The sequence below is a fragment of the Trichechus manatus genome, unplaced genomic scaffold, assembly GCF_000243295.1.
Source record: "Trichechus manatus latirostris isolate Lorelei unplaced genomic scaffold, TriManLat1.0 scaffold00011, whole genome shotgun sequence".
NCBI classification, from domain to species: domain Eukaryota; kingdom Metazoa; phylum Chordata; class Mammalia; order Sirenia; family Trichechidae; genus Trichechus; species Trichechus manatus.
Genome location: NW_004443947.1, coordinates 11,949,401 through 11,973,458, shown reverse-complemented (window position 1 = coordinate 11,973,458; position 24,058 = coordinate 11,949,401). Strand labels below are relative to the sequence as shown.

Below are 24,058 nucleotides of genomic sequence, written 5' to 3'. Positions count from 1 at the left end.
AAACTCAGTTTTGTTAATACTGCATGTAAAACACTTGGCTCAGTTCCTGACGCAGTGCTTACTCAAATACTAGCTTTCCTTTTTGTTGCCATTAATACCACACATCACTGACTTTGTGATTAACGTAAAATCGTGGTTAGTGTAGGCAGTGTTTTCATTTGTGTTCTATTAAAAGTATGTAAGTGTTCATTCACCATTTCTTGATAACCTACTACATGGCGCTGCTATGGTAGGTGCCAGGAATATAACCATGAACAAGATACTTTCCCTGCATCCAGAAGTCTAGTGAGGAGACAAGTAATTTTGAGGTATGATAAGTGCAATAGTAGAGGTAATTATAAGCTGTTTTAAATAAATATGCTCCACTCCAAAGAAATGACAAGTAGGAGGTAGAATTAGTCTAACTTGAGATTATCAAACAGTAAGATAAACTGTTTTTCTGATGTTTTTATATTGATATTACCACCACTGTTCCCTTTCATTTCATGCCTTAAAGAGGTCAGCATTTTGATAGAATGCATTTTGTTTTTGTCCATTGAGTTTTCTAGCATTTGATGTGAAGTTCTTTAGGACTGATTTTATACTATTGTTTTCTCAGAAATTCGGATGAACATCTAAGAATAAGATTCTGTCAGCCCTTTTAACTCCCTACTCCCAGTATCTCTTCTGACAAAATAAACGTAGAAAGAAAGAACCCAGGGCATTTCCCACATATGTCGTAGATGCTGTGGGATGGACTTGTTCTATGCAGTGTCTCAGCATATCGCAGATAAGAGCATTGCACTGTGAACTTGCATGTTAATCTTTTGGTTCTTCTCAAGACATTTGAAGGTTTTTCAGAATAGTTGAGAAAATTTTGTGTGATTATGTAGCACTTTATTAACATATTTCCATTCTTTCCCCATAGAGTCTTCAAGCAGAAAGGAATAAACCAACTAAAAATATGATTAACATCAATAGCCGCCTACAAGAGGTCTTTGGTTGTGCCATTAAGGCTGCGTATCCAAATTTGGAAAATCCTCCTCTGATAGTCACACCAAGTCAACAGCCCAAGTTCGGGGACTATCAATGTAACAGTGCTATGGGTATTTCTCAGGTGATGTATTATTATGTACCACTCTTGGTGATTTGATCTTATTAGGTATTATCATCATCATTACCATCATTATCATCACATAAATAATAGGAAACTGAATCCTCAGTGAAAAGGGCATTTTCAACGGTTCTGAAAAACTTAAGAAAAGGAGATGTATGCTTTCAATTAAAAAAAACACAAATTTGAATTTTAAGTTTTGCGTGTATTCTCAATATCATGTTATAGAGTAATTACATATAATTGGAGCTATTTTGAGGTCTTAAATTTGCTCTATTACCCAAAGGTGTATGCTTCCCATTTTTATTTTGAACATATAATTTCTAAGTGTATGTGTAGAGATATACCATCATCATCGTGTTCTTCTGTTACTACACATTTTTTACTCAAAACCTAGAGTGAGCTTTTCACAATAAAATCAGACAATTTGAGCAATTGAGGGCAATAGTTGGGATTCAAACCACTCACAAGTTTTCGTACTTCCCTCATGTGTTCAGGATCAGTGTGTCTTATTGGTGAGTGTTAGAAGGTGAGCTATTAAAAGTTAGCCATCTATCAAATGGCATCCCTAGCAAATATTTGATGCCACTGTAGTGTTTTTGAGGCTCTTATATCTTTCAGTCAAAAGATTTCTCCATTTTTAATAACAATGTTGTCTGATGTGTTAGTGGTTAATTGCCTCTGGCTTGGGTGTTTTGATTTTCTTTCCTTTGCTAAATAGAAAAGAGTAAGCTAAAAGAGTCCAGATTTTTCCCTGGATAATTTTTATGTGTCTACATTAAGGTTTGATATTATAAGAGTGCCATTTATCACTCCTGCTTCCATAAAGATTACAGCCTTAGAAACCCTATGGGGCAGTTCTGCTCTGTCCTATAGAGTCACTATAAGTCAGAATCAACTCAACGGCAGTTGGTACTTAGCACCCAGATTTGAATATTGCAGCTTTCATGACTTGAAAATTAGAAGTGTAAATATGCTGAACCAGGCTTCATAAAATAAAAGTCCTAAGTATGTGTGCCACAACTCATTTTGAAGTGGAGATCATGTGGTTTTAGCACTTTTGTATTTCTCTTGGCACTGTTGATACTTTAATTTGTACATTCATAAGATGATTGGACTTCTCTGCTTCTGCCTTTTGATGGCTTTGTCAGTTGTGCATTTCCAGGAATTTGGCTAAAACCTATTGTATAACAAATTGTTTTATATTGTAGATGCTCAAAACCAAGGAACAGAAAGTTAATCCAAGAGAAATTGCTGAAAACATTACCAAGCACCTTCCACCCAACGAGTGTATTGAAAAAGTTGAAATTGCTGGTCCTGGTATGACATAATGTTATCCTTCTTATGTAGTTCTATTGATGCCGGTTCCTTTTTGAAATTTAAAAATATAAAAATGATTTTTTTTTAAATGCAAATGTAAGGTAAAAACTTGTATACAGATAGTCCCCAACTTACGATGTATTTGAGTTACGGCGAACCGCACTTAGAACTGTCCCATTTTCTTTTTTTTTCTTGTATATCTTACCATTAGTATTATATACTGTATACGGTGTTGCAGCACATAATTTGCTGATGTTGTCATTTTCGGATGTTCACTCACAGATGTTCAGTGTTGTGAGTTACTGATCAAAACACTGCCGTATAGCAGGCTGTGGCCTGGTCTGCAGTGAAGTCTGTGTCAGTGTAGGGAGTCATAGTGGATAGAAAGTTGGGCAATGTTCAACTCTAACAACATACAACAATTCAACTGTGCACGCGCCCAGTAGCCGTTAAGACTTGGACTTCATTGTTACAACATTGACGCTGACAAATAAAAATTGGATTTATAGATACTGATAATAAAAGGCAATGATGAAAACTAAAAAAAAAAAGATAACTCGTGTTTCGTCAGAACCGACTTATTATGGAGTCCTCAGTACAGAGCCCCATCATAAGTTGGGGACTGCCTGTACTGAACAAAATGGTGAAAGCACCTTGGATTATGGTTAGGAAACTGAAGTTTTAGTCTAGACTCAGCTACCATTTAGCTTCCTGACCTTGGGTGAGTTGCTTTGCCTCCTGTGATTCAGTTTTTTCATCAGCAAAAAAGAATAGATAATGGCAGTAAATCTCTGGCAAAGGGGCCCTCTATTTTCTTTTAAGAGGCAAACAGATTGTTTGCTGAGAGTGAAGGGGCTCTAAATTAAGTAGGAGTCTTCCAGGAAAGTGGTGAGGTTTGAAACAGATGCTGAGATAGCTTACAAAAGGGCTTGAGTCAAGGCCTCAAGTGGCATTGGAATTCTGGAGAATTTTGCCAGAGCCAGATCAGCACTGTGGAGCCAGCTGTGAAGTTGAGAACGCCATTCAGAATGAGAGGCTGCCTGATATTTTCTCTTCTCTACTGTCCGTTAGGTTTTATTAATGTCCACTTAAGGAAGGATTTTGTATCAGAACAGTTGACCAGTCTCCTGGTGAATGGAGTTCAACTACCTGCTCTTGGAGAGAATAAAAAGGTATGCATACAGTCTTCTCTTGAAATATTACTACTTTAGAACTGTATGGAAAGTCCTGTAACTAGAATGCCTTTCACTTTTTATATTAAAATTTAATCGTTAATACTTGAAGTTATAAACATAACTGAAATGTAGACTTTTTCTTAGGTCTTGTTTGCTTCATGGTTTTTTTTCATTCCACAAGGTACTTGAAGTAGCCAGCTGATACTTATGAAGTATCACAGAAATAGAAGATAGATAATTTGCATACGTGAATTTGATTCTTTTTCAGTTAATGTACAAGTAGATTCATCAGGAAATCTAACACAGTTGAATTAACAACCCAAGCTAATTTTTGTCTGAGTTTGTTACTAATTATGTTAGTAAAAAACATGCACATGTTGGAATAAAATGTTATCTCCCTTTTAAAAATCTCTTTTCTAATTGTCCATCCCAGGTTATAGTTGATTTTTCGTCTCCCAACATAGCTAAAGAGATGCATGTGGGCCATCTCAGGTCAACTATCATAGGGGAAAGCATGAGCCGCCTCTTTGAATTTGCAGGATATAACGTGCTGAGGTATGCAGTCTTACCTTGGGTTAGAAATTTCTGTAGAAAATGAAACCTCTCGTTTGAGCAAATATCCTCGAGTAAATCAGTGGTTCATAAACTTGGTTCTGCTTCGTAATCACCCAGTAAACTTTTTAAATAAAAAATGCCCTGGGCCCCTCGTTTGAACTGACAGTTTTTCAGATTCTTTGGGCATGGAACCAAGGAGGAAGCTCCCCCATTTATTCCACAAATATTTAATGAATGGCTTCTGTATACCAGGAGTTTATATTCTAACAGGGGCAGAAGTAGGCAAGAAGAATATTATGTTGGGCTTTGTAGGCCATGGTAGGAAATTGGGATTTTATTATAAGTGTAATGGGAAGCCTTTGGAAAGTCTTAATTAGTGGAGCAATGTGATCTAATAAAAGATTATTCTGGCTGCTATGAATAAACTAGGCAAAGAAGGGAGACTTGTAATAAGTTAGGAGACAATTACCATAATTCAGTTGAGAGATGACCTGGTGGTTTGGGATTAGATAAAAGCCGGGTTGAGAAGTGGTTGGATTGACATATATTTTGAAAAATTTTGTCCATTAAAATTTTGAAACTACTGGTCTAAATTACACTAAGATAATTGGTTGAAAAATTAAATTTCCATGAATTTGTGATAATGATGACATTGGCTTCAGCTGTCATTGTCCCAGTTAGCTACACAGTAAACAGATCACAGTACGTTGAGAGGAACTTCATTCATTCAGCAAATCCTGGATGCCTACTATATGCAGCCTCTGTTCCTGGATATATAATGCTAGACATAACAGACATAGTCTTTGCCCCTCCCTGAAGCTTGCAAACTAAGTGGGGAAACAACCAAGTAAACAAGTTATTACTAAATGTGATACAAAAAAAAAAAAAACCATCGCTCTCAAGTTGCTCCCGACTCATAGTGACCCTGTAGGACAGGGTAGACCTGCCCCATGGGGTTTCCAACGCTGTAAATCTTATAGAAACAGACTGCCACGTCTTTCTCCCAAAGAAGAGCTGGTGGGTTTGAAGCGCCGACTTTTCGGTTAGCAGCTGAGAGCTTTAACCACTTTGCCACCAGGGCTCCTAAATGTGATATACTAACACTTAAATTTTAGTGATTCCTAATGAAATGTAATTCTTCTTGTTTAAACGTGTTTTATCATTTTTTAAATGGTTTTATGTTCTCTGGTATTAGATTAAACCACGTAGGAGACTGGGGAACACAGTTTGGCATGCTCATCGCTCACCTGCAAGATAAATTTCCAGATTATCTAACAGTTTCACCTCCTATTGGGGATCTTCAGGCTTTTTATAAGGTGTGATACCATTTATTATTATATTGTGTGTTTACCTTTAATCATAATTATTTATTTTCCTTAAGGAGCTTAAAATGGTATTTAAAGTTATGGAGTTATATAGTAGGTGTTTTCTTTTTTTTAATGTGGAGTTAAAAGTTGCTAAACTTCAAAAGGCCATTGTTCTAGTCACATCCTGTTCTCTCGATATAAGTGACACTTTTGAATTTACTTAATAAACATAAAAACTTTGCTTGCATACGCTGGCTTAGCCATAACAATATGGCACTATACAGATAAAAAGAAAGGCCATTTCATCGAATTAAACTCTTTGAAAAACTGAATTAGTTTTTATTAGTAGACCCATTGTATTTGAGTGTATGCTAAAATAGACCTCTACCACGTTATCTATTTTGTTATGTGAAGGTAGGAGTTTGTTAATTAAAGTGTGTTTTAGTATTTTAATTTTTTTATTTTATCTATTTTGAAAATCTTAATGTAAGAATAGTTTTTAAAAGACAAATTTACACATCACTACAGTTTTAAATTATCCACTTTTGTCAGCTTTCTTTGACTCCTTGACTTATCCATACGCCAACATTTATTAAACCATTTGTGATTTTTTTTTTGTTTTAATATTGTGCTTATTTATTTAACATTTTATTGTAAACTTTTTCATGTGCTGTGTAGTATGACTGTACATTATATTGTTGGATTGGTGTACCAAAGTAGTTTACATTAATTCTCATTGCTGAATTTTTTTTTTTTCCAAATTTTATCCATTCAGTAAACAACTTTGTACATACAGGTTTTTTCCCTTTTTAAAATTATTTTCTTATGATAGACAGCTTTTCAGTAATAATATTACTACATTAAAGAGTAAACTTTTGTGAGCTTTTATTTTTTCTTTTGTCTTGGTTTGGTTTGTTTTTGTCTTGTATTTTCTGAGGAAAAATTGAAAAGCAATTAAATGTTCACTGATACTAGATTGGCAAAATAGGGTTATAATCGTCCATTTGAATTCTATGCTTTGAATATAATGAGGCAGATCTATTAGTGCAAGAAAATGTTTATAATGCATTAGTAATTTAAAGAAAAGCCATATGTATTCCAATTTTTGTTAAAATGCATGTGTGTGTACTTGAAAAGATATGTCTGGAATTATGCGCCAAAATGTTATCATTGGTTAGTTTGCAGTAGTGGGATTAGCAATGATTTTTTTTTTTTTTTTTTTTTTTAATATGCAGTAAACGTGTTGCTTTCAGAATAGAAATAAAGTCATGAAAACAATTTTCTTTTCAATTTAAAAAAAAGTCATTCATCCAGGACCCTATCCAGAATGGAGCCCAAAACATTTATCTCTACCTGTTAGCTATTTTTTATTACACTCCTTGAACACACAAGTACTTGAAGTAGGTGTTTGTTAATTGGAAGAGTGGAGAGAGGACTATGGAGAAATTTTTGTATTTTCAAGAAAAATGATTTAACAAAAAACAGTATTTTTTTTGCACATTGGTTTGTAACAACATTCTTAACTTTGACCCTTGAGGTAGAGCACCTTTCTGGTGTTCTAAATTTTCACTTTCTTTCTTTTTGTTTTTTTGAGAAATAAGCAAATTCTTTATTCTCCCCCTACCTCTAGACATACAAAGTTGGATCTTTTTACACACCTTACTTTTTTTAAAACACAGGAATCCAAAAAGAGATTTGATACGGAGGAAGAATTTAAGAGACGAGCATATCATTGTGTAGTTCTACTCCAGAGTAGAAATCCAGATATCATAAAAGCTTGGAAGCTTATCTGTGATGTTTCCCGCCAAGGTGAGTTTCTGGACTTTGTTCACATAAAACCAAAACCAAACCTGTTGCCGTCAAGTTGATTCCAGCTCATAGCGAGCTTATACGACAGAGTAGAACTGCCCCAAAGGGTTTCCAAGGAGCAGCTGGTGGATTTGAAGTGCCAGACCTTTTGGTTAGCCGTCAAACTCTTAACCACTGAGCAACCGGGGCTCCTTGTTAACAGTAGTAGCAAACACTATTGCAGGTAGCTTCCTTGAGTCTTTATTTCAGTTGACCTTGAATGACATTTTAAACTTTTGTGCATTAGGAAATAGTTTTTTTTTTCGTAAGATGAAATATTTTTCTAAAACTGAAACAGCTAGTAAGAAAGTTCAATAGACAGGGATACCACTTTGGTGAGTGGCATCTGGGGTCTTAAAAGCTTGCGAGTGGCCATCGAAGATACATTAATTCGTCCCATCCTACTCGGAGCAAAGGAGAATGAAGAAAACCAAAGATATAAGGAAAATACTAGCCCAGAGGACTAAAGGACCAAACAAACCAGAGACTCCACCAGCCTGAGACCAGAAGAACTAGAGGATGCCCAGCTACTACCAGTGACCGCCTTGACAGGGAACACAACAGAGAGTCCCGGACAGAGCAGAAGAATGTAGAACAGAACTCAAATCCACGTAAAAAGACCAGACTTAATGGTCTGACAGAGACTGGAGAAATCGCCAAGACTGTGGCCCCCTGACATACTGTTAACTCAGAACTGAAACCATTTCTGAAGCCCGCTCTTCAGACAAAGAGTAGATAGGACTATAAAACAAAAACTAATACACGTGAGGAATGTGCTTTTTAGTTCAATCAGATATATGAGACCAAGTGAGCAGCTTCTGTCCAAAAGTAGGATGAGAAGGCAGAAAGGACAGGAACTGGACAAATGGACACAGGGAACCCTGGGTGGAAAAGAGGAGTGTGCTCTACATTGTGGGGATTGTAGCTAATGTCACAAAGCAATATGTGTATAAATTTTTCAATGAAAAATTAACTTGAGCTGTAAATTTTCAACTAAAGCACAATTAAAAAGATAAGGACGCAAAATTTAACTTTATTGGAAGTCAGCAAAAATTAATTGGAAAATAAAATTGAAAAGATCCTATTTGTGGTAGCAACCGAAAAGCTGTAAAACAAAATATTTATCAAGAAATGTGTAGGACCAAAATGAACAGAAATGTACAACGGGAGATAATAGAATGTTTGGATAGAGTGTCATACCAAGTTCCCTAGTTCTCTAAATTCGTTTATAATTTGAAGATAGTTTCAAGATTTCATACGTGACAAAGTAATTTTAAAGGTCACTTTGAAGAATAAATGGACAAACTGGTCAGTAGATCATTGAAAAAGAAGACAAATGATGGCTGGTTTGCAGCACGAGGTAGTGAAATGTTTTCTTATGCTACAGTAGGTAACACTGGCACTGGTGCATGGCTGGACAGACAGTTAAATGGTAAAGATTAGAAAAACTAAGAAATTTTAGTAAATACCGGATCTTCAAAAAGAAAAGCCTCTTTTTTCATTTACATTTTTTAAAGTTATACAAGAAGTACATATTCCTTGTAGAACAAAAGAAAATGTAAACAGGAAAAAATAAAAATTATCTGTAGTCCCACTCACTGTTAATGTTTTGTTATGTGTATCTTCCATATTTTCAAAATGTCTGTATGTATATAATGCTCTATATCATGCATTTTTATGTAATTAATTTCCTTCTTTCCTATTAACTAAATAAATTGCTTTTAGTGTAGGATGCATATTTCCTGTTTAAATTCTAATACATTTTCTTTATTTGGTCATATTTTTCCCCTAGAGTTTAATAAAATCTATGATGCATTGGACATCTCTTTAATAGAGAGGGGGGAATCCTTCTATCAAGAGAGGATGAATGACATTGTAAAGGAATTTGAAGATAAAGGTAGGCACTCTTCCTTTTTTTTTTTTTAACTTGCCATTGTGGAAATTTTTAAACAGACGCCAAGTGGAAAGAATAGTGCAGTGACCCCCGAGTCCATGTACCCATCATCCAGCTTCAACGATTATGAGTACTAGCTTACCTTATTGTATCTGTACCTTCCCATACACACTGCTTACATCCTATAATTTCATCTGTAACTTCTCTCGTATGTATCTCTAAAATATCAGCACACACACCCCAACCACAATACCATTATCACACCAAAAATATTAGTAATAATTTCTTAATATCAAATAGGGTTCAAATTTCCCAAGTTGATTCATAATTTTTTTAATTGTTGGCTTGTTTAAAGTCTGTACATTACATTTGTTTGCTACATCTTTTAAGTTTCTCTCAATCTGTAGGTTTCCCTCTCCTTTTTTCCCCTCTTTTATTGTTGAAGAAGCTGGGCCATTTTCCTGTAGGATTTCCCATAGAGTTTCATTTAATATAATTATTCTGTGTTTTCTAAAGAAGTGTGATTAGATTCTGGTTTGTGTTTTCGTTATTTTGTTTTGTTTTACTTTGTCTATTTGCAAGAAGACAAACAATGTCTGGTTGGCTGTCTTTTTGTGTTATTAAGCTCGATTAGTGGTCCCAGGAGTTGTCAGCCTCATCTATCCATAAAGTTCCCCATCAGACTTTCCCCTAGTGGTTTTAGCAGCTATTGATGGTCATTACTTTGATCCATTATTTCATTAGAGGCTAGAAAATGGGAGGATTCTGTCATTTCCTTCTCTATTTGTTACCTGGAATTCTCCTGTGCAGAACTTCCTCACATAATTATTTTGGTTATCCTGAGGTACAGTTCATATGAGACATGCAGTATAAATGCTTAATTCTTTTCTGTTATTAGTCATTTTTCAGAATAAGTTAGTTTCCTAGTATCTGACAAGTGAGTTATTTGACTTTAACATTATTATGAACTCATGGGTTTTAATATATTTTTTAATCAGTTGCCTTTATTATTCTCAGTGCTCAAATTGGCCCAATCTTGGCCAATGGTAACCCTGTTTTGATTGGCAGCCCTGATTTTTTTCCCTCGATCCCTACAGTCTTTGATAGTTTCTTTGCTTTCTGGTGTACAATATTCCAGGCTCACTTTGTACAGTTCCTGCTTTAGATCTGGCATTAGCTGTTTCTCCACTTGTCACTCCAGATGCTAAATCCTGCCATGTTTGTTCCCTGGACCCTGTGGTTTTCATTTCTGTTTAGTACACTCTCAGAGGCAGCTATAACATGGCATCTTTCTCTTAGGAAGGTTATGGCTGCAGCTTGAAAACAAACCGCAGATTTCCAGGTTCTGGATCTGCTGAGCAGGTGGGCTCCAGTGAGGTGTTGTGTAAGGACTGTGAGAGCAAAGGTATGGTATCAGTCCAGAAAGCTGCAAGGATATCTCGCTGGCCCAGAAAACACCTGGGCACCCTGACAATCTTGACAGTAGCCATTTTCCAAGGCTCATAGTAGGTCGTGGTGATAAAAAACAATCATGTTTTTTTATCAGCTCTAATAAATATCCCAGAATGGCTAAGCATTTGTATTCCTTCAGGGGTCTCTTAACATTTTTAATAAAGATTTTCTTTTTCCCTAGGATTTGTACAAGTGGATGATGGCAGAAAGATTGTGTTTGTCCCAGGCTGTTCTATACCATTAACCATAGTAAAATCAGATGGAGGTTATACCTATGATACATCTGACCTGGCTGCTATTAAACAAAGACTATTTGAGGAAAAAGCAGACATGATTATATATGTGGTGGACAGTGGACAAGTGAGTTTGTAGATTTGTATATGTTGTTAAATTGTCTGATTAGAGGTGAAACAGTGTGGTGGGGTTTGTGGCATTTGGCACTGGAAAACTATAATTTTTTCCCAAAGCCTAAGATTCCTAAGACTGAACAGGGTTTGGACTCAGGCAAACCTGGACACTTCCCAGCTTGGCTTTACAAACTGGAAAGGTTATTCTCTGAACCTCAGAGACCATTTCCTATCTGATAGGGTTGTTGTCAGACCTAAAATTTAATTCAAATTATTGCATGCAGTCCTGGCCTTAATTTGGTTTCTTTTCACATTCGAATACCTTACATTCAATAATATTTTAATATTACTTAGCCATTTAATCAGCATGCCTCTTAAACTCTGTGGCATCTTTGAACATAGGTATTGTGATAACAGTCTTGCTCTTACTGTTTCCCATATATAGGGAAAAATTTTTATAATTATATTTGCCTCACAAGATTTGTGAGTGATGTGAATTATGCAAACCTTTATCCGTAAGCACAAGCAGAGCCATAAGTCACTTTTTATTATTAGAAGATCTAGCAAGTAACTTTATTTTTCTTTTCTTTTGTAGTCCATGCACCTTCAGGCAGTATTTGCTGCTGCTCAAATGATTGGTTGGTATGACCCTAAAGTAACTCGAGTGTCCCATGCTGGATTTGGTGTGGTACTAGGGGAAGACAAGTAAGTCTGGAAAATCTGAAAATGGTGATGATATACCTGCCTCCCAGATTTCTTTGGGAGAATCCATGTTTCATTTGGCACAATATTAGAATTAAAAAGTTCACAATTTTCTTTAGTCTTCCATATGCAGTAGTGGTGAGCCCAGCTGAGCTGTTTTTTGCCTCTGTCTCATCACTGCCAGAGAGTAAGTAGCCTGTTGGAAATTTGTACAAAAGTTGAATAAAAGCCAGACCATAAGCTTAACAGATTATAAAGGGGTTTGCATTCCCACAGATCTAAATTGTAAGATCTGTAACGCTACCTCCTCAGATTTCAGACAAAATATTCAACAATTTTTTTCAAGCATTGCATAAATGTCTTTGTTTTCTCATTCACAGTTGGAACACCTGGTCAAAAGGTTTAAGTTCATTGAGATTCCAAACCAAAAAACCAAACCCGTTGCTGTTGACTTCTGACTCATAGCGACCCTCCAGGACAGAGTAGAACTGCCTCGTAGGGTTTCCAAGGAGTGGCTGGTGGATTCGAACTGGTGACCTTTTGGTTAGCAGCCAAGCTCTTAACCACTACACCACCAGGGTTCCATTGAGATTCCAGTTGAAGTTTAAGATTCACTGCTTTCAACACACTTAAAGATTTTCATCTTCCTCTCAAATATATTAAGTTTATTGAGACTTACGTGCTAATATCCATGCTTTCAGTTTTTCTAGTTTCTAATCATTTCTCATTTTCTGTTCAATGTTTATAAAATAAATAGGTAAATATAATCAGATGTTTATATACAGTATTCATCAACTCAAAGGCACACATTTTTTTCACATTTGAACACCTGACATCCAGTAGTATCTTAGGATTACTTGGCCATTTAATCAGTGTATCTCTTAAGCTCTGTGGCATTTTAGATTTGGTGACAAGGCCCAAATGTTACCTTCATATAAAGGTTGTAATGCTTTTAAAAGAACCACATGAAGTAGCTCATGGTGCTTGGTTAGCCAGTGCACGAAAGCCCTAATTAAGATATAAAAGGCAGATTAGGTGTGTCAGGATATAATTTTAGAGTCAACCTCATACGTTTCCTAATTGCAATATGTGACTTCTATGGAGCAGTAGTTTTTTGAATCAAAAGACATACTGGGTCCTTATATGGTGTTCATGAGCCTATGAAAGTACTTAAAAACTAACCAGAGAATTGAGTTTTGCTTATAGTATCTTAGTTTCTTAGCTTTCATTTTTTTGGACTTGGACTAACATTCAGGTGATTATTTCTATAGTTGGGTGAAATTATCAAGTTTATGTTCTATACTTGTGATATTTATCACAACTTCATAGTTTGTCATTTAACTTGTTTATCATGTAGTAGCTAAGGTATTCTTTTCTTGATTTTTTTTTTTTTCTTTTTTGTCTCTGCACTCTTAGAGTCATGTAATTACAGGATCCTAGCCCGATTTTTAAAAAGAATAGTTTAAGTGATAGTTAACCAATGGCAGTTTATGATATTTTAAATATTTACATTAAAATGCTCACAGCTTCTGCCACCTATTTTGTAGTGAAATTTTCTGTTTTCAGTTTTTTTTACAATAAATAATTTATCCATTTACTTCATCCTCATTCTGTTATTCTTTGAACAACTGTCTATTGAGCATCTGTTCATGGTGCTACAAGTATATATGCAAATATAACATAAAGTATGACCTCTTCCCTGAAGGAACCTATAATCTAGAGCAGAGCAGCTTCCTATAGAGCCTGTTAAAATAAATATGCCAGTCCCTATCTTGGGAGTTACTGATTTGTTAGGTCTAATGTGGATAGTAGGCATCTCTATTTTTTAAAAGCTCTACCAGTATTCTGATATGCATCCCTCATATTAGAACCATTGGTCAGAGGAGTAGACAGGCAAAAAGCAAAAATTCAAGGCAGGCACAGGTGGGGAGTTTTGGAAGGGACCAGGAATTGCAAACTGGAGACATTAAGGAAGGCTTCCCTCAGCATTTTGGTTAGGTATTGTAATGAGTATCATTTCACCAGACAGATTTGGAAGTTGTGTGACCCTCCAGCAGGGGATAGCGTAAGGAAAGCCACAGAAGTAGTTCATTTATTTGGGGGATAATAAAGCAGTTTTAATTCTGTGATAAAGAGCAAGTAGATCTTTTCTAAAGCCAGCTCTGAAAATACAACTTTAATAAGAATCACTATTATTTTTGGTAGGCTAGATAGAAAAGCATGCTTCATTTTTACCCTTGATACTTTTGAAGGATTTTTAACTTAAAAAGGAAAAAAGAGCCAAATTGTGTGTCTGGAGCCATGTGAACCTCTGTTCTGTTTGATAGATAAAATTCACTTTTCTCAAAATACTTCTGTAGTAAAGTCGCCCAGGGCAGTGCTTATCAGTAACTTGGCCCCATCCACAGATACTCTGATTTCAGTAGATCTGAATGGGACCCTGGCAGCTTAGTCTTTAAAGTTCTCCTGGTGATTCTAATATGTATCCAGGCTTGGTTACCACTGAACAAGAGGAATCATCATATAGAGAAATGTGAATGAGATTCTAATTAAGAATTTGCTCACTGCAGAAGCTAAAAGAGACAAGGACCTTTCTTCAGAGCTGACAGAGAGAGAAAGCCTTCCCCTAGAGCTGGCACCCTGAATTTGGACTTCTAACCTCCTAAACTGTGAGAGAATAAATTTCTGTTTGTGAAAGCAAAAAATAATAATAATAATTTGCTCACTTCCCAGACAATTTCTAGAAGCAAAGGTGCATTGTATTAATTTTTCTCATAGGATGAAACAACTAAGCCAAACTTTGTGTTCCAGGAAAATGAGCAAACTAACAGTTAAGTGTTTCTCTTTTAGGGACTATATTAAACATGTAGAGGGTGCTATTAGAACGCTGAAGCATAGTGATACTTTGAGGGCTATAGATGAGAAACCCTTGAAAGCACCCCCATTTCCTTCTTTTGACACCCTCCCTGGTTGCCAAAACTGGAGTAAGTGTCACCATTGGCTTTCAGCCCTCTCTGATAGTTCTCAGGGGAACCTATACCTTGAAAACTTGAAGCAAACATATGCAGTTCATCATCAGATTCCTCAAACCTTTAATTTCAAAGGTTTCTAAGTCAGAAGATCTGTTTCAAAATCTAATCAGAATCGGGGCTTTTAAATGTTTTTAGGAAGAAGTTTAAAACACGTTCAGGTGAAACAGTGCGCCTCATAGACCTTTTGGAAGAAGGACTAAAACGATCTATGGACAAATTGAAGGAAAAAGAAAGAGACAAGGTAATCATAAGGCCTTGTTTGCATAATGTGTACCATGCATTGTGTTGTGATTTTTCATTTTTGTTTTCATTGAGAGAACTGGAGGAGTCAGTCCACTTAGGGCGGGCTTATACTGCTCAGTTTTATTGCACAGTAAGTTTGTTTAGTGAATTTCTAAGTATTTATTTTGAAAATACAGTTTTTGGCTTTTACAAAAGGCCATGACTTTTTCCTCCTTTGTTAATATGGCACAGTATCTCTGCTTCTTAATGCCATTTCACCCAATGATGGGAGAACATTGCAGACTGAGACAGAGGGTTGGCTCATTTGTTGATATTGTTAGCTGTCTACCAGTCAGCCTCAACTCATGGCAACCCCATGCATAACAGATGAAACACTGTGGGTCCTGCACTACCCTGTGATTGGTTGTGAATTAAGCCATTGGATCCATAGGGTTTTCATTGACTGATTTTCAGAAGTAGATCGCCAGGCCTTTCTTCCCAGTCCATCTTAGTCTGAAAGCTCTTCTGAAACCTCTTCAGCATCATAGCAACACATAAGCCTCCTCTGACAGACTGGTGGTAGCTGCACATGAGGTACATTGACTAGGATTCAAACCCAAGTCTCCTGCATGGAAGGCAAGAATTCTACCACTGAATTTTATTAAAAATTACAAAGTAGAGAGTTGTAATCTAAGTCATCCATTCCCACCACTAATACATGAGAGTTCGAGTCGTTCCTTATCTTGACCGATACTTAGTTTTGTGAGTTTTTTTTATTTTACCTTTCTAGTGAGTGTGTAATAGTATCTCGTAGTTTAAATTTACATTTCTCTGATGAGTAATGATGTTGATTACCTTTTCATGGGCCATTTGGTCATTTCTTTTGTGAAGGGCATGTTCAAGTCTTTTGCCCATTTTACATTATTGTTTTTGTTTTAAGCAATCAATATTCATTTATATGTACCCACATATTTACCTCTTCCTGTATACTTTATTCTTTTTTGTAATTCTTTACTTCTGGATTGTTTTCTTTCACTCCGAAGTACTCCAGTGTTTCTGTATTGCAGATATGCTGGTAGCAAATTCTTTCAGCATTTGTTTGTGTGAAGACACCTTTATTTTGCCTTAATTTTTTAACAGTATTTTATTAGATATAGAATTCTAGGTTGGCAGCTGTTTTCTTCAGCATTTTAAAGGTGGCGTTCCACTGTCTTCTAGCTCCCATGGTTTCTTTTGAAAATCAGCGTTGAGTCTCACTGTTGCTTCTTTGTAGGTAATGCGTCTTTTTCTCAGACTACTCTTAATACTTTTCTTAGGCTTTATTTTCAGTACTTTGACTAAAAAGTGCCTAAATGTGGTTTGGGGGTTTTTTGGTAGTTGTTTGTTTGTTTGTTTTGTATTTATCCTGCTTAGAAGTTGCTGAGCTTTCTGAACCTGTGGGTTGAGTTCTTTCATCAGTTATGGAAAACTCTTAACCATTCTCTCTTCAGCTATTGCTTCTTTCCCCACCTTGTTCTTTCTGGAATCCTGAGTACATATGTTATATTAGAACATGCCTTTGAATTACGGTGTTGACAAAGAATATTGAATGTACCATAGACTGCCAAAAGAATGAACAAGTCTGTCTCACAGTGCTCCCTGGAAGCAAGGATGGCGAGACTTCATCTCACATACTTTGGACACGTTATCAGGAGGGACCAGTCCCTGGAAAAGGACATCATGTTTGGTAAAGTGGAGGATCAGTGAAAGAGAGGAAGACCCTCAACAAGATGGATTAACACAGTGCCTGCAACAGTGGGCTCAAGCATAGCAACAGTTGTGAGGATGGCACAGGACCAGGCAGTGTTTCATTCTGTTGTACATAGGGTTGCTGTGAGTCGGAACTGACTCGATGGCACCTAACAACAACACGTGTCTCTTACACTCTGATTTTTTTTTTTCTGTCTCTGCTTCATTTTGACCGTTTTCTACTTCAGATACTATATTTTGCTCTTCTGTATTTCAAATATCTGTTGAAATTTTGCATCTTTTTATCCATTTTTGTTAATCTTCTCTAATTTCTTGAACATATTAATCATAGTTTTTTCTTAAGTTTTCATTTTGAAATAATTTTAGACTTAGGAAAAAAGCTGCAAAATAGTACAAAGAATTTCCATATGTCCTTCACTTAGCTTCAAATAATAACGTCTTGCATAGCCACAGTGCAGTGATCAAAATCAGGAAATTAACATTGATACAACACTACTAACTAATCTGCAGACCTTATTCAGGGTTCACCATTTGTCTCACTAATGCCCTTTTTTGATCCAGGATCGCATGTTGCACTTGGCTGTCATGGCGCCTTAATCTTATTTAATCTAGGCAATTCCTTGATCTTTCTTTAACTTTCATAACCTGGACACTTGAGGAAGACTGGCTGTTTATTTTGTAGAATGTTTTTCAGTTGGATTTGTCTGATGTTTCCTTGTGATTAGATTCAGGTTATGCATTCTTGACAAGAGTAGAAGGTAGGGTCCTTCCCAGTTTGTAGTATCAGGAGACAGACGATATTGATACCCTTATTTAGAATACTGATTTTGATCAGTTCGTTAAGGTGATGCTGTCAGTTCTCCACTGTAAAGTTAGTATTTTCCCCTTTTGTAATTAATAAGTATTTTTAAAATAACTTTTCCTTTTAAAACAATTTCAGACTGTAAAGTTGCTATTGTCTTGTTTCCCTAATGTTTCTATTGTCTTGTTCTTCCACCCCATCCCTCCTGTGGTTTGTAGTAATTTGGTCTTGCTTTTTAAGCAAATGTCATTGTTTTTTAATTGGATGCTGGGCTTTGTGAGGCAGAGAATTATAGACGTTCTGGATGTTGTTATCTTTGTCTGAAGGGGTAAAGTTTTATTCTGGCCAGCAGGTACAGTACCTGCTGATCACCTAGATCCTGTCAAGGTTGGTCTTGGGCTTTGTTAGGACTGAACTTTTCAGTTTTACCTTTACTCCTAGGGCAAAGAGCTTCCTCCTGAAGTGGCCATTCTGGTTTCACAACCAAAAGCCTGGAGTGTTTACCACTGCCCTTCCACTGCTGGGACTCCAAGCTCTATGTCCCCAGATCACACAGCTGTGGAAATCTCTGCTTGGCTCTTCAAACACCCAGCTACTCTTTCCTGCTGGATTTTTTTTTTTTGTTTGGGAGTCTTGCCTTAATACATGTTAGCCATATGACAAAGTGAAGGAAATTTGTTGGCAGAGTTTTTCATTTCTTTCTGGGGTTCCCTCCTCTTGGAGATTTTACCCTAGCTTCTTTGGCAGCCCCAGACTCTGACCTCTGTCTCCTTATCTCAGTAAGACCACTTGATTCTGCTTGGGTTCTGTTCCCCCTTGCCCAGCCACACAGTGATTGGGAAAATGGCCTCAGAATGTTTTTGCCTTCTTTCACTGTTTGCTTTCATAACGGTTATAGCTTCTCAAATTTTGCTTGTCTTGATGTTCTTCAGTGTCTTCAAACAGTTGTTTAATACATTTTATCCAACTTTTAAATAGTTGCTTTTGGTGGCAGGATTGGTCTGCCACAAGCCAGAACAGAAACCTTTAACCACTTGCGCCTAATAATGCTTCAGAATTCACGACCAAATATTAACAAAATTGCATAAGTTCTTCCTTCTACTCTTCACATCCTGTTCTGATTTCATTAATTTAAAAAAAAGAAAAAAAAGTTGCTGTTAAGTCAACCCTGACTCAGCGATCCCATGTGTGTCAGAGTAGAACTGCTTCATAGGGTTTTCAGTGACGGATTTTTTGGACATAAATTACCAGGCCTGTCTTCCAAGGTGCTTCTGGGTATGCCCAAGCCTCCAGCCTTTTGGTTAGTGACCAAGCATAGTAACCATGTGTACCGTTCAAGGACTCCTCAATTAATTACTTGACTATAGATTTTGGAAACCCTGGTGGTATAGTGGTTAAGAGCTACATCTGCTAACCAAAAGGTCGGCAGTTTGAATCCATCAGGTGCTCCTTGGAAACTATGGGGCAGTTCTACTCTGTCCTGAGGATCACTATGGGTCGGGATCAACTTGACAGCAATGGGTTTCAGTTTTTTGTTTTTATTGTACTGTATTGTTTTGTTCCCTGTAAGCTACCTCAGAATCCCAGGATGAAATGAATATAAACTATCTACTGAATACATTGGGGGAAGAAAAAGTATTCCAGCTGCTACTTGACATTTTATAGATCAAGTTTCCTTTTTTTTTTCTGGACTGAAATTTTATTTTATTGTACTTTAGATGAAGGTTTACGAGACAAATAAGCTTCTCATTAAATAGTACACATCTTGTTTTATGACATTGGTTAATGACCCCACGACATGTCAGCACTTTCCTTTCTCAACCTTGGGTTCCCCATTACCAGCTTTCCTGTCCCCTCCTGCCTTCTAGTCCTTGCCCCTGGGCTGGTGTGCCCCTTTAGTCTCATTTTGTTTTATGGGCCGGTCTAATCTTTGGATGAAGGGTAAACCTCAGGAGTGATTTCATTACTGAGCTAAAAGGGTATCTGCGGGCCATACTCTCAGGGTTTCTCCAGTCTCTGTCAGGCCAGTAAGTCTGGTCGTTTTTTGTGAGTTAAAAGTTTGTTCTACATTTTTCTCCAGCTCTGTCCAGGACCCTCTATTGTGATCCTTGTCAGAGCAGTCAGTGGTGGTAGCCGGGCACCATCTAGAATTGTACTGGACTCATTCTGGGTAGAGGCTGTGGTGGTTGTGGTCCTTTAGTCCTTTGGAATAATCTTTCCCTTGTGTCTAGTTTTCTTCATTCTCCCTTGCTCCCAAAGGAGCGAGACCAGTGGAGTATCTTAGATGGCCGCTCACAGGCTTTTAAGACCCTAGATGCTACTCACCAAAGTAGAACATAGAACATTTTCTGTATGAACTATGTTATGCCAATAGAGCTAGACGTCACCGGAGACCATGGTCCCCACAGGCCTCAGCCCAGTAATTTAGTCCCTCAGGGAGTTTGGATGAGTCTGTGGAGCTTCCATGACCTTGCCTTGTACATGTTGTGCTGGCTTCCCCAGTATTGTGTACTGTCTTACCCTTCACCAAAGTTACCACTTACCTATTGTCTGTTTAGTGTTTTTCTACCTCTCCCCCTCCCCTCCCTCATAACCATCAAAGATGGTTTCTTATTGTGTGTAAACCTTTTCATGAGTTTTTATAGTAGTGGTATCATACAATATTTGTCCTTTTGTGATTGACTTATTTCACTCAGCATAATGCCCTCCACATTCATCCATGTTGTAAGATGCTTCCCAGATTCATCATTGTTCTTTATCATTGCATTGTACTCCGTTGTGTGTATGCACCATAGTTTGTTTATACATTCCTCTGTTGATGAGCATCTAGGTTGTTTCCATCTTTTTGCTATTGTGAACAATGCTGCATGGAACATGGGTGTGCATATGACTCTTCGTATGATGGTTCTTATTTCTCTAGGGTATATTCCTAGGAGTGAGATTGCTGGATCATATGATATTTCTATTTCTAGCTTCCTAAGGAAGTGCCCTGTCGTTTTCCAGAATGGTTGTACCATTTTGCATTCCCACCGGCAGTGCGTAAGAATTCCAGTCTCCCCGCAGCCTCTCCAACATTCGTTATTTTCTGTTTTTTTGATTCGTCCCAGTAGTGCCGGGGTGAGACAGTATCTCATTGTGGTATTGATTTGCATTTCTCTAATGGCTAGTGATTGCTGGCACTTCCTCATGTGTCTGTTGGCGCGTGAATGTCTTCTTTGGTGAAGTGTCTGTTCATTTCTTTTGCTAATTTTTTAATTGGATTATTTGTCTTTTTGTTGTAGAGGTGTTGGATTTTCCTGCAGATTTTAGAGATTAGACTTTTGTCGGATTTGTAATAACCAAAAATTTTTTCCCAGTCTATAGGCTCTCTTTTGGTGAAGTCTTTTGATGAGCATTGAAAAAACAAAAAACCAAACCTGTTGCTGTCAAGTCATTTCTGACTCATAGCGACCCTATAGGACAGAGTAGAACTGCCTCATAGAGTTTCCCAGGAGTGCCTGGTGGATTTGAACTGCTGACCTTTTGGTTAGCAGCCACAACTCTTAACCACTATGCCACCAGGGTTTCCTTGATGAGCGTAAGTATTTTAATTTTTAGAAGATCCCAGTTACGTAGCTTATCTTCTGGAGTTTGTGTGTTGTTAGTTATGGTTTATATCCTGTTAATGCCGTGTATTAGGGCCTCTAGTGTTGATCCTGTTTTTTCTTCTACAATCTTTATAGTTTTTGGTTTTATATTTAGGTCTTTGATCCATTTTGAATTAGTTTTTGAGTATGGTGTGAGGTATGGGTCTTGTTTCATTTTTTTGCAGATGGACATCCAGTTTTGCCAGCACTATTATGTTAAAAAGACTATCTTTTCCCCATTTGATGGAGGAAATTTGGGCCCTTGTTGAAGAGACCGTAGGTGGATGGATTTACACCTAGGTTCTCAATTCTGTTCCATTGGTCAAAGTATCTGCTGTTGTACCAGTACCAGGCTGTTTTGACTACCGTAGCTGTATAGTAGGTTCTGAGGTCAGGTAGTTCAAGTCCTCCTATTTTATTCTTCTTCAATAGTGCTTTACTTATCCAAGGCCTCTTCCCTTTCCATATAAAGTTAATGACTAGTTTTTCCATCTTTTTAAAGAATGTTGTTGGTATTTGGATCGGGATTGCATTGTATTTGTAAATTGCTTTGGATAGAATTGTCATTTTCACAATGTTGAGTCTGTCCATCAGCATAGTATGTTTTTCCATTTATGTAGATCTCTTTTGGTTTCTTGGCAATAGTGTTTTGTACTTTTCTTTGTATAGGTCTTCTACATCCCTGGTTAGATTTATTCTTAAGTGTTTCATTTTTTTACAGGCTGTTATCAATGGTATTGTTTTCCTGATTTCCTTTTCATTGTTCTCTTTATTGGTGTGTAGGAATCCAACACATTTTTGTGTGTTTATCTTGTATCTTGCTACTCTGCTGAATCTTTCTATTAGTTCCAGTAGGTTTCTTGTGGAGTCTTTTGGATTTTCTATGTATAATATCATATCATCTGCAAATAGTGACAGTTTTACTTCTTCATTGGAAACCCTGGCGGCGTAGTGGTTAAGAGATAACAGCTGCTAACCAAAAGGTCAGCAGTTCATATCCACCAGGTGCTCCTTGGAACCCTGTGGGGCAGTTCTACTCTGTCCCATACGGTCGCTATGAGTCAGAATCGACTCAATGGCAGTGGGTTTGGTTTTGGTTACTTCTTTGTTACCAATTTGGTTGCCCTTTGTTTCTTTTTCTTGCCTTATTGCTCTAGCTAGGACTTCCAGCACAATATTAAATAGGAATGGTGATGAAGGGCATCCTTGTTTTGTTCCTGATCTCAAGGGGAATGTTTTCAACTCTCTCCATTAAGAATGATGTTGGCTGTTGGTTTTGCATAGGTGCCCTTTATTATGTTGAGGAATTTCCCTTCTGTACCTATTTTATTGAGAATTTTTATCAAGAATGGGTGTTGGACTTTGTCGAATGCCTTTTCTGCATCGATTGGGGTGATCATGTGATTCTTCTGTTTATGTGGTGGATTACGTTGATTGATTTTTAATGTTTAACCATCCTTACATATCTGGTATGAATCCACTTAGTCGTGGTATATTATTTTTTTGATATTATACTGAATTCTGTTGGCTAGAATTTTGTTGAGAATTTTTGCATCTATATTCATGAGTGATATTGGTCTGTAACTTTCTTTTTTTATGGTGTCTTTGCCTGGTTTTTGGTATCAGGGTTATGCTGGCTTCATAGAAAGAATTTGGAAGTATCCCTTCCTTTTCTATGTTCTGAAATAGTTTGAGTAGTACTGGTGTTACTTCTTCTCTGAGTGTTTGGTAGAATTCGCCATTGAAGCCATCTGGACCAGGGCTTTTTTTGTTGGGAGTTTTTTTTATTACCTTTTCAATCTCTTCTCTTGTTATGGGTCTGTTAAGATTTTCAACATCATTTTGTGTTAGTTTGGGTAGGTAGTGTTTTTCTAGAAATTTGTCCATTTCCTCTAGGTTTTCAAGTTTGTTGGAGTGTAGTTTTTCATAATACTCTGTTAATGATCCTTTTTATTTCAGTTGAGTCTGTTGTAGTGTCCTCCATTTCATTTCTTATTTGGGTTATTTGTGTCCTCTACTGTTTTTCTTTTGTCATTTTGGCCAGTGGTTTGTCTATTTTGTTGATCCTCTCAAAGAACCAACTTTTGGTTTTGTTGATTCTTTCTGTTGTTTTTTTATTCTCTATCTCATTGATTTCTGCTCTGATCTTTATTATTTCCTTTCTTCTGGTGGCCGTGGGCTTCTTTTGCTGTTCTCTTTCTATTTGTTCAAGTTGTGTAGCCAATGTTTTGATTTTGTCCCTTCTTTTTTGATGTGTGCACCTATTGCTGTAAATTGACCACTGAGGACTGCCTTTGCTGTGTCCCAAAGTTTTTGGTGTGATATGTTTTCATTCTTGTTTGATTTTTAGGAATTTTTCGATTCCGTCTTTGATTTCTTCTATTACTCAGTGGTTTTTAAGCAGGGTATTATTCAGTTTCCATGTAATTGATTTTTTTTTTTTCCTTGCTCTTCCTGTTGTTAATTTCTACTTTGATAATGTTGTGATCAGAGAAGATACTTTGTATTATCTCAATGTTTTGGATTTTGTTGAGGATTGCTTTTGTGGCCTAAGATGTGGTCTATTCTGGAGAACGTTCCATGTGCATTGGAAAAGAATGTGTACTTTGCAGCTGTTGGGTGGAGTGTTCTGTATATGTCTGTGTGTTCAGGTTGGCTGATTGTGTCCTTTAGATCTTCCGTATCTTTGTTGAGTTTCTTTCTAGATGTTCTGTCCTTTCCTGAGAGTAGTGTGTTGAAGTCTCCTACTATTATTGTGGAACTGTCAGTTTCTCTTTTCAGTGCTGTTAGAGTCTGTTTTATATATTTCAGAGCCCTGTCATTGGGTGCGTAGATATTTATTATGGTTAAGTCTTCATGATGGATCATCCATTTAATCACAATATAGTGCCCTTCTTTGTCTTTTATGGTGGATTTTGCTTTAAAGTCTATTTT

General features: G+C 36.9%; 1 protein-coding gene across 1 annotated transcript in view; it reads left to right on the top strand.

The window, feature by feature from the left end:
• RARS1 (arginyl-tRNA synthetase 1) overlaps window positions 1-24,058 on the top strand; it is a 34,631-nt gene that overhangs the window by 5,459 nt on the left and 5,114 nt on the right. Inside the window, exons 3-12 of the mRNA XM_004371221.1 lie at window positions 908-1,096; window positions 2,305-2,413; window positions 3,485-3,585; window positions 4,022-4,143; window positions 5,339-5,459; window positions 7,130-7,259; window positions 9,091-9,195; window positions 10,826-11,004; window positions 11,587-11,696; window positions 14,861-14,966. Coding sequence (XP_004371278.1) covers window positions 908-1,096; window positions 2,305-2,413; window positions 3,485-3,585; window positions 4,022-4,143; window positions 5,339-5,459; window positions 7,130-7,259; window positions 9,091-9,195; window positions 10,826-11,004; window positions 11,587-11,696; window positions 14,861-14,966 — 1,272 coding nt within the window. The remainder of the gene's footprint in view (window positions 1-907; window positions 1,097-2,304; window positions 2,414-3,484; window positions 3,586-4,021; window positions 4,144-5,338; window positions 5,460-7,129; window positions 7,260-9,090; window positions 9,196-10,825; window positions 11,005-11,586; window positions 11,697-14,860; window positions 14,967-24,058) is intronic.